The sequence below is a fragment of the Scaptodrosophila lebanonensis genome, unplaced genomic scaffold, assembly GCF_003285725.1.
Source record: "Scaptodrosophila lebanonensis strain 11010-0011.00,11010-0021.00 unplaced genomic scaffold, SlebRS2 tig00000113-arrow-arrow-pilon, whole genome shotgun sequence".
NCBI classification, from domain to species: Eukaryota; Metazoa; Arthropoda; class Insecta; order Diptera; family Drosophilidae; genus Scaptodrosophila; species Scaptodrosophila lebanonensis.
In genome coordinates this window covers 1817829-1828725 of record NW_022060575.1, presented here as the reverse complement: position 1 = coordinate 1828725, position 10897 = coordinate 1817829, and the positions used below count along the sequence as shown (strand labels likewise).

The following is a 10897-nucleotide window of genomic DNA, read 5'->3' as shown; positions in this document are numbered from 1 at the left end:
TATTTTTATTGCTGTTTATTAAAACATTTTTAACATTTTTATAAAATGAGTGATTGTGTCTAAAAAAATTGATTGAAATTATGCATTTTATGTAACGAACAATATTACTTGTCTTTTAGAGCAAAGAGGCGTGATATCATTGGCTTCTTTATTTTGTAATACTTGATATACTTCTGCAAAACAAAATGTTCAGATTACAGCTTTTGAAGGATTTGTACGGATATTACCTCGAAACGTTGAACATCCATTTGGCATATAGCCTGTCCAGGCTTATTCTCCGCAACCTCATCGGGACTAGTGACAACTGTGACTTCCGGTAGTCCATCAGCACCATTTCTAATTGAAATCAAATTTTCGGCCACAATAAACGACACCATGAGAGCATTATGAGCACTGTTTATGAAATTATCAGGATCGATAACCAACTTATAGTATGGTATCGGCTGAAAGTTGCCATCTTGATAAATCGTTTTAGTTTGCTCGTATACTTTTTTATATAGAGTCGAGACTTTGTTCGGTCGGTCTAGCTTGTCACTTACATTGGGACGCTTCTCTGCAACCTATTATTAAAAAATATTTAAAAAATAAAATAAAATATAAAATAAAAATATATATATTATTCAGCTTAAACGCTTAAGGTTCCATTAAGGCCCAAACTTTAGAGTTGCAATATTTTATTCCCTCGCTCCCCCATTACTTTCGATTCATTATATTTAAATTACCTTAGGTTTTCGCTTTCGTAAGACGCGTTTTTTCTTAACTTGTTGCTTTGGCTTTACGTCTATGAACGGTAACATGCTGGAATTTATAAAAAGCGATCTGCTATGCTGACAGGCCAGGTCGCATAATACATCCCAGTCTTCCTCGTCATCCTTGTATACCAGCTCTCGCTAAATTAAGTATTAAGTTAAATACGAGGAATATATACACATTTGGACACATTTCCATATCGAAGCGACTTTTACTTACAATGGCTTTGGCGAATCTCAGGTCTGTAAGACCCAAATCGTTTTTAATAGCTTTTCCAACTACTTCGTAATTGCGTCTCAGTAGGTCGCAGTCCAGCACAAGTTCCATAGGATGAGGTGACCGCTTCTTAAAGTCCTTTGTTATCTCATTAGCTTTTTCACATAGGGTGGTGATGGCACCAACCGCCTCTTCAAATCCACGGACTTCCACATTCGTATCTTAAAAATTGTGCACTTTAAGAAAAGGAACTCTATTACCAACACAACGTACCGATTTCAATATTTTCTTCAATAAGATCTTGCAATTTCATTAGACGTTCCACCCGAACAATGTCATCTAAAGATATTGACTTCATATCCTCGGTTGAAAATTTATTCATCTCCATATTTTCAATTTACTATTTTTCCGCAAAAAAAACTGTTGGATTTTCCTCAAAGTGCTGAGTAATGACGTTGCTTGAAAAAAGGCGTTGCCAAATCGAATTTCGATAAGACTTTTAGTGATGCAATGAGTAATTGCATAAGCAGTGACTTGCAAAAATATTTCAAAGCTAGTAGTGCTGGCTAACGTGAGAAGAATAGCATACACTATATTAAAGTTTTTATTAATGATTCTGATTCTCTTTCCTGCTTGCTCAGCACAAACTGTTAAGTAACTTTAAACTAGTGTGACCAAATGTTAGCACAGGCAAATAGTTGACACTGACAGTGTGTATGTACACCTAGCCCTCGCTTAACACGGCCTCTTTTAATACGAACTCGGTCTAATACGATTAAAACTTTGCTACCTTTTCTCTTTTTACACGCTGAAACCATCGTTCTTACACGATAGAAGTTGAAAATATAGTATTGAAAACAGAAGCGTATTTAACTCAGCTTTGTTGTTGAAATATGACCCAGGTCATGCAATTAATACTAATTAATCAGAATGTTAAAATAAAAGTTCGCATCAAGAGCTCTATGCTCACGATTTCAAATACAACTGAAACTGACTCCATCGATGTAATCAGTACTGTTAAGAAATTTTATATTGCATTGAATTGTTTATTTTATTTGTAAAAAAGCTTAAGCAGAAAACATTGAATGAATATTGGAAGAAATTTTGACCAGTGGTTGTTTACAATTGCAAAACCCGTTATTTTATAAGCAAGAGGGCCACTACAAACAAAAAAATTTTTAGCAGGAAAATGGATTTTACGCGAATGCCACCAATTTTAAATTAAAAATTTAAATTTTATCTTAAGTTGCTTTAATATTTTTTACGCTTACAAATATTTTCCTTTAATGATAAATATGTAACACTTGGAGTAGCTATTTGTTAATTTCAAAAATGTTTGGACCTTAACAACAGTGGAAATTTAAAAAGCATTTGTCGAAATCTAGGAACACAACCCCAAGGAACATAATAACCCCCTCGTTAAGCGAGGGCTAGGTATACTTGTATAATAATAGATTGAATTTTAAAGCCGTGGAATGGTTTTAATGGAGAAATGTGGACTTTTAAATTGCTTTTCAAAACGGTTACTGTTCTCACAGTTGAGTTTGTTGTAAAGGTAGTTTGAAAAATATCAACATCTTGTATTCTTTCGCCAGCCCTACAGACATATGTATGTACATATATACATATATACATATCTCACCCTCTTTTCTGTTGTTGCTATAAATATGGCCAAATGAGAAGTTGACAGTTGGTGGCAGACAACTAAGAAAGGAGTTTCAGAAAAACGTAGGCAAGGGTTTCGCTGCAACCGAAATGTTAACCTTAAAGAGTCGCACAATGTGTGTAATACTCGCATACAATTTGTGGCCAGAAATTCGATATGAATCAAGTGCCACGTGTCGCCTTGCAAATTTTTTGGCTGGCCCGGGGAACGGCTGTTATTGTAGAGGACTGCGACAGATGCGCGTGTCCGAAATTCTGTTACACTTTTGGAGTAAAATCGGCCAGGAAAACGAGAGAGCTAGTGTAGTCTAATCGACGAACCGAGAAGTGAGCTGCCTTTATCGGCAACAGACATCGGCGCATGCGCGAGTCGAGGAGCAAGCGGCAGAGGCGTTTAGTAGGCGGCAACGCATCTCGTTAAACCGCAACCGCAGGGGCAACGCGATCAGAGACCGTCAAGCCAGCCGCCAGGTTGCCATGCGGCGGTGCGATTTCGATCTCGTGTAAATTTCGGCGCATCAGCACATCTGTGGCACACACACACACACACACACACACACACACTCCGAAGCCGCCTCCACTCTGCGCGCGAGCGTGAAAATGCGATGTGGCATGCCGCATTGCATTCCCGTTACGAGTTGCGCGAAATTTATGGCCATCACTTGCTACCTGCCTGGCAAAAAGCCTGCTGCTCGCTGCCTTGCTGCCTTGTAGCCTGCAGCCCGCTGATCGGCCAATTAAGATCAGCCTCCCCAATTGTTGTTGCTGTTGGTTGCGCATATGTTGCAGGAGCTGGCTGACAGGACACACCGTGTGCTTGATTTGCGCAAACTGACGCGGCCTCCAATGTAGGGAGCTCGCAGCTGTGACGAAATCGAAGTTGGACTCAAGGCTCAAGGCGCTGTTAAGTTCAACCGCTGCGTCCACACTTCGGGGTGCCAAATGGAAAACATAACGACGAATTTTATGACGTCAGTTGATCCTGATCAGTTGTGAACTTCCTTCGCAATTAACACTTGAACGTCTTCGCCGGGTGTAGGTGTAGGACACGCCACCCGAACCCGTAATGTGACACCCAGAAGTGGCGAGTTTGGCATGCGCCAAGGCGAGCTCGGCAAATGGACACAAAATCCGATCGGCGCTTGTCCACTTCAATTTCAATGCAAGACCCGCGCACCTAAGGACCCTCTTCGAACCGGGTGTTAAAGGCCAAGTAGTTACGTGTACAGCCATTGGCAACCCCTGGCCCCATCCCTATTTGTAGGAGCTCTTATGCATGTCCTGCCATTGCGAGTCGATTTGAATGGAAATGGGCAAGGGAAATTCGATAGGTTTGCGTAAGAGGCAGCAGATGTGCCGGCATTTGATTGAATGCAGTATCTATAAATGTGGCCAGTAGCTCGGGTCTGCATTCGTTCGCCTTTGTATGGCGTATTTTGTCAATGGGCCCTTTTAGCTGAAAATGGTGCTGGTCCTGGCATGCATACTGGACTGGTCCAGTGACCGAAGCTCTCTTACCCCAACATTCAATTTGGAGGTTTCAATCGGAATGCTCATTCAGTGTGTATTTGTGTTTGCGCATTAATTACTTGTATACTACTAAGTAACATGTCCACTATTTAAGGGCATATGGTCCACCGGGTGCTTGATTTTAAAGCTGCGACACAAGATACTACTCGCTGTCCAACTCGATATCTGCAAGATTAAGAGATTTATCATTGCCAAAAGGTTGGTTCAGCATTGTCCTACAGCATTTATTTGAGTTCCTATGTTTCTGTAAGCTGGCAAGATATATCTTCAATGGCTGCCAATCTTTGTCCTTGCAGGACGGGAGCCTTGGGTGCTCAATCCTGTTTAAGTACTCCTGAATGCCTGGCAAGTCCTGTTTGAGTATCAGCGGCAAAAACACTTCGATCACGAGTAAAAACAATAAATCGTGTGGTGGCGCCGTAGGATCTGAAGATAATGAATGACCCGCAAATAGAATGCCACTGCGCTGCAAGGCGACGAAGCCAGCGCGACCAGCGAGCATATGGGGGGAAAATGTTGCCGCCAACCGATTGGCTAGACTCAGAACCTCGGCAAATTCTGTAGAATTTCCCGAGTTCGCCGATATCCCGCCCATCCTCGCCCAAAATCGGTTGTAGGCGCCTATGCAAGTGTGCAGCAGAGTCATGCCAAAGTTGATGGGATTTATGGGCAGAATACGCTCCAAAGCAAATCTCAAAATATCACCATATGGCTTATAGTACTGCGGATTTTGGGAGAAAAATAAATCATGACAAGTCAGGGATATGCTATATAGGAGAAAAACCAATTCACCTGATCGAAATACTGAAAAATGGAAGAGGCACGCATCATCGGGACCACATTGAAGGATACCAGCTTACAGTAGCTGATCAGAAGACGCCGATTTCTCTGCAATTCTTCAATCCGCGCCTCCTTCACCAGCTCACTAGGCTCTTCCATAAAGATCTGTAGTTTTAAAAAGCTTTCAAGCAGTTCGTGTTCATTCATTTTCGACTTGTACTCCAGATTTCGCACAGCAGCAGTTGAGCATCGGCGCAGCTGATCTCCAAACAGCACCAGAACATCGCAAACATACTCGAAAGATCTCTCACTCACTCTCAAATCCCGTGTACATTCTATTAAAGTAAAACCTGCTTGGAGAAAAGTATCACGATTTTGATGCAAGCTTTCGCAGGCTTCGTTTAAGCCGGCCTCTAACACGTCTGCAGTAGTCAAGTTTTTGAGATCCCAGCTCAGGGACATGTAACAGACTTCCAGGTACAAATGCACAGCCGCTTCAGGCATTGAGCTTTCCGCCAAATCTGTTGCCGCCTTCTGAAAATTCGAGAAGAGGGACGCACTCACACTCCAGCTACTCAGATCAAAGTAAGCATATATAACTGTCAATATTTTCAGTTTATCCAGCAACCGCTGCCATCGAGATTCTAAAAAATATACAGAAATTTCAAATTTCACAATTTCAAGGCTAGATAAATTAAACATAAACATATGTATCTTGTTTAGTAACACGAGTACATAGAGAGAATTTATAGGAATAGTCTTGCCCAGACCACAGAACCAGTGACCCTACGGGTGCGAAAAAGTACTGCAGCTACTATGCTCGCTTGGTATAAACAAAACAGAGATGATCCAAAAACTTTCCTGTAGCTTCAGAGTATAGTACTGGTGAAAACTATTCCAGCAATATTTGTTAACGAGTATTTCGATATAATAATAATATATGATATAAAAAACACGACGAATTTGTTTTGAACTTGAATTGTGAAATTGTTTGGTCATTTTGGATAAAATTATTTCAGAGTTCTGGTCCAGTTTTCTGCATAGACGACATAGTCAGATTATTTAGATCAACTCATTTCATCTGCTTGGCTGTACGTTTCACTAACAATATAACCATTTTACCCATCGAGTATGGGACACCAAAATACACACCATGCGTACCCAGAGCAGAATCATGCCACGTTTTTTCAGCCATCTTATAGTTGATGACAGCGTTTTGAAGAAATTCCCTGCGTCGTGCCTCCAAGATGTTCGACGGGAACTCCAGCAGCGTACCGAATATGAAACTCAATGTTTTGGCGCAAGTCTTCAATACTCTGTCATTTGGATTTTTGAACATTATATCAACGAGATGATCGAGCAGCTGATGCCATTGAGTGCTTAAAGTGCCAGTAATGCACACGGTCAGGTCCATGTACCGCGGTATTTTGATCAAATTGATGAGATCCTCAAAATTATCATTGCATCTATACTTCAGAATTAGTTGGCTGAGTTTGATTTCGAAGATCTCTGTAACTGACAGACGTGCCGACGGATTTGGTTGTCGCGTTAGGTCCTTCGTGTAGCGACCCTGAGGAATTTCCCCAGTAACCGACTGCTTAATGCCGCGCACCATAATGTCAATTAAGACTGACACCTCCCTACTGCTGAGAGCCGCGTCTTCAGATGGCTCTACCAAGAGCATATTAACCATGCAAGACCAGTCCACGATGATGTCATTGGTGTTGTACAAGGCATCCACATAGTAGGCAGTATGCTCGTGCTCGCCGAAGTCAAGGAAGAATTTGAGCAGTTTTCGAATAAGAGTGGAGTGCTGTTCCCCAGGTCCATTGATAACTTCGCTTTTTAATTTCAGGCGGTAGTTGACCAGCTCGGCTGCGGCCTGCGCCAAGCCACGATCGGCAGCGAAGACCAACTTATCAATTATCTGGCACGTAGCCTTGCTAAGGCTACCAGAAAAAGTTCTTTGGAGAGATAAGTATCTGTATATGCGAGTACATATGTATTATGCAATATACTATGCTTACTTGTAGAGTGAAACAAGCAGCTTAACGGCGTACTCCCCCACCTCGCTCTCAGTGTTCACTGAGAATGCAAGAAGAACTTTCTCAAACTTCATGCCAAATCGTTGATATAAAGGTTGCAGAGACTCATTCTTGAACAGTTCCAATAATGACATGAGGCTGCTTTCACGCACTTTGCTTGCCTTATCCATCAACGCCTCAAATAAATGTTCAATGTGAAATTGCTTGAGGAAGCACTGCGGATACTTCAGAAGCCAGATTCCAAGCTCGTCTATGCAGATGAGTCGAATGGCCTCGACCACATCACGGCAGCGTTTCAAAAACACGCGAGTAAACATTCCCATCCAGAGTGGCTCCAGCTTCGTGTACTCCACGGCTACCAAATCATTCAAGGTCGTCAGCATTTTCACGCCTACAAGTAATCTCTAAGCACAATGGCACATAAAGGACACCACCCTCTCACCAATAAGTGTCCCCGTATAACGAACCGAACGTATATTCGAATCGCAGCAGGTGCTAATGAAGTCTGTTATAGTTTGCAAAAAGCTATCATTGAAGATGATGGAGCTGTCATTAGCGGTCTTAAGCAATGTTTGCACAAAGTTGGCCACAATCTCCTTTAGATGTTTTGAAGCCATGTTTACTGGCCTCCGCTTCTCGCACTCCTAAACAAAGATTTTAGCCTCAGTAATTGGTTGACGGATGTAGTAACCCACTTACAATATTTGCAGTGTATGCCGATTCTAGAATTTCATTGTAGGGAAATGGAAATGCCAAATTTTCGGGCACTTGATATTCTGATAAGCTGCTGGCGTCCACAACAAACTGCATAAATCTTAGAAGGGCCATCCTGGCGTTATTTCTATAGGACGCGATAAATTGCAGGCATATATCCTAGAAGATTATGCGTTAAGAGTAAAGGCCAAAAGAAACAGACATCAACGGGTTAAACGCACATCTACTTTCAATCTTCTTCGGCGTACAAGACTAAATAAACGTAGTTCTGAAGATTGAACCTGCTCCGGACCGTCATCATCATCGAGCATCTCACATTCTTCGCTGCTTATATCTACTACTTGCAAATCATCCTCTTCGCTAAAATAAATTCACCGTTTGGTGGGATAACAAGCAGTCATCACATGTACATACATATATGTATATTATATTTCACAAAACTTACCTCCGTCCTTGCTCAGCTGTAGGAGTACATATCTCCATATCACTAGAACTTTGGTATTGTTCCATTTAATGGTAAGAGTAAGGAGGACAAGCAACCAATCAACAAATTGGGCAGAAAGAACTTTAACCAAAAAACGCAGTGTGGCTAACGTGAAAGGGATTTGCTCTGAGCTGCCAACTTACTAAACGCGCCACGTTTCAGTTCCATTTTGGAACAAGCCCTAGAAAGGTTGCAAAAGTTCATCCTTTGATAATGTACTATAAATGGTACTATAAGGAAGAAATGTACACAAATTTTATTTGCCACCCGGTTAGATATGCTCCGATTTAAAGCCAAATATGGTCAGAAACGTTATTAGACCTGGCAAACAGAGAAAGTTACCTGTAGAATAGTAAGTAAGAAGATAGAAATTTAATATTAATTAACAGCTAAGTAGATTACTTAAGGAGCAAAAAGAGAGAAAGGAAAAGCTGCGAACCTCTAGGGAAAATTTGACTGCCAGTCCAGCAAGCATAGCTCAGAGATTTCCCCGAAAATGCCCTTTGAGAACAGTTTTGTCGAAAGTGAGAAAGTTGATAATATCTTTGGCGGATACTCGCCATCGACCGACTTCTGTCCGGCCAAGGCAAGTGTCCGGTAAGAGTATACATAGACATTTTATTTCAATGTGTGTCTTTCATAATTGTTTTTTGTTTAAGCAAATTGAAATAAATTGAATTTTTTCAATGAATCAATTATGATTTATGTATGTAATTACACATAACAATCAAAACATAAATATGAGGATGTAAATTCATAAAATACAACATTTATTTTGTAATATTTGTCCAAGAACTAGAACAAGAAGTAGAACTACACCATGAACAGTATTTTCTAGAGTACTGATTTGTTCAAATTGTACGTAGTTCCGTGCATTTCTGTACAAGTTTTACTCCAATAGAACAAATTGGGTTGCCAAGCAGGCTTTGATTTTGTTTTCATTCATCATTTCATCATCATTCTTATTTCTGCAATACACACAAAAGGATCTCAAACAATATTTCTGTAATCTTTGAAGCAACAAATTGTTTGTCAAGCAGGCTGTTATTTTAGTGTACTGGCCTAACTAAAGATTCGAAATTGAACATTCAGTCTATTACAATCACTAGTAGGAGCAACACACAACAAAATATTATTTAAAATTTCTGTTTTTTAGAATTTTGTTAAATTTTCTGTAACGCAAACATGTCAGACGACGACATAGCCTCAAGCTTTCCAGCATCGGAGGAGTCGCAGATGGGTAGCGCCGACTTCGAGATGATGTTGTACCAAGCCCTGGACATTGTAGGCGAACCAGCCTCGAAGGAGGTGATACTGCGTATGCTCAGCACTACAACGGATAAGTCCATAGCAGCCATTGTGAATGACGTGGACCACGTGATTGATTCGCTGCTCGCACAGGGGCGCCTAGTCAAGCATAAGGGGAAGTACACTTTAATAGATCGTAAGTAGAAATAGTCAAACGAAAGGTGCACGAGTACGATTATTAAGTACCTTCTTTTTGCAGAGGAAGAAGAGTAGCCTGAAGCGTGTCTCTGGGAGATGTGGACGTGAGCTTGAAGTCCATGTGTTCCAGCTGTTAGTGTTGTGTGTGCGAGAGTCCAAACAAGTTCATCCGTGTAAATTCTTCTTCATTCTACTGTAGTAAGTCGTGTTGTGTCCGGTGCATGTTAAGAGTAGTGCTTCGAAAACCAAAAAGTAAATAAATATATTTATAATGAAGCATCAATGCGATGCTGTTACATTTTTATTTCAACTGCATGTTCCCAGCCGCAGTCCACAACGCACAGTCAAGCCGAATGACAAACAAAGTCGCGGTCGTTGCCATTGTTGGTGGCCAACATTCTTCTGATAATTCAATTGAGAATTCTTGCACTTGCTATTTAAATTCAATTATTCCGACCAAGCCATGTCGAGCAGGTAGCGAACAACAAACAATTAGCCAGGTCGCTGCCTCCGCTTGCGCCCACAATTACACACAAACCGACGAATAAATACGTGTACACAAAACACGGAGCAAATGGGTCGGGGCAGTCGCCTCTTGTCGGCCAACATCTGAGAAACGTCTTAGACTAACAAGACTAACAGGCCCAAGGACCTCATCATAATGAGCCTTAGCTCCCATTGAGCCTGAGCGACGGCAGCACAAATATTGACGTTGCTTATCGCACGCGATCATGGCCGGCCCAGAACTTCACAGTCGGCCGACGATGCTGACCAATCGGCTGACTTGCAACTTTATTCCGGCCGGCTCCGACAGCAATCTATATAAATACGTGTATATATACTTACTCCATTTCTGCGGCGAATTACTTCAATCTGCGCTGATGACGCGGCTGATTCTCATTTCGTGACCTTATGTGCACCGATAAAAAGGTCGCGATAAGCTCTGTTCGCTGTGGTTTCCAGGAATACATATATAATGTATACGTAAGTATATATACATATATGCATATTTAGATGAACGGCGGCGCTTCCTGAGGAACAGCGGCAGCTCAAATAATGACGCCCACCGCCCGAATAAATTGGAGCATTTTTGGCAGCTGCTGTTAAATTCGTGATTGAGAGATCAATTGATTGAATGTGGCCGAGGCTCTTTCAGCTGCCAACCCGTAATTGGAGTCGGGGAGTCCAGTGGCCTGCAAAAATCTGGCCTCGATCATATTCAAAAATGTCTTGGCCATTCATTGTTCGGACAGATTGATTTTAGCTG

At 41.5% G+C, this 10897-nt stretch overlaps 3 protein-coding genes across 3 annotated transcripts; 1 reads left to right on the top strand and 2 right to left on the bottom strand.

Annotated features, from left to right (window-relative positions):
- LOC115628387 lies at positions 1-1393 on the bottom strand. The gene is made up of 5 exons (XM_030524471.1): positions 1240-1393; positions 970-1187; positions 723-890; positions 228-560; positions 1-173 (listed from the first exon to the last, which is right to left on the bottom strand). Exons 1-5 carry the CDS (start codon positions 1352-1354, stop codon positions 105-107), a joined length of 903 nt encoding a protein of 300 aa, XP_030380331.1. The 5' UTR covers positions 1355-1393; the 3' UTR covers positions 1-104.
- A 3308-nt stretch (positions 1394-4701) lies between these two features.
- Positions 4702-8223, bottom strand: LOC115628433 (cohesin subunit SA-2). The gene is made up of 9 exons (XM_030524521.1): positions 8146-8223; positions 7922-8060; positions 7666-7859; positions 7429-7613; positions 6969-7377; positions 6094-6890; positions 4954-5585; positions 4763-4882; positions 4702-4719 (listed from the first exon to the last, which is right to left on the bottom strand). Exons 1-9 carry the CDS (start codon positions 8208-8210, stop codon positions 4702-4704), a joined length of 2559 nt encoding a protein of 852 aa, XP_030380381.1. The 5' UTR covers positions 8211-8223.
- Positions 8224-9211: 988 nt separating this feature from the next.
- On the top strand, positions 9212-9913 carry LOC115628361. The gene is made up of 2 exons (XM_030524438.1): positions 9212-9628; positions 9692-9913. The coding sequence occupies exons 1-2, from the start codon at positions 9370-9372 to the stop codon at positions 9703-9705; spliced, it is 273 nt and encodes a 90-aa protein (XP_030380298.1). The 5' UTR covers positions 9212-9369; the 3' UTR covers positions 9706-9913.
- Positions 9914-10897: the final 984 nt, after the last annotated feature.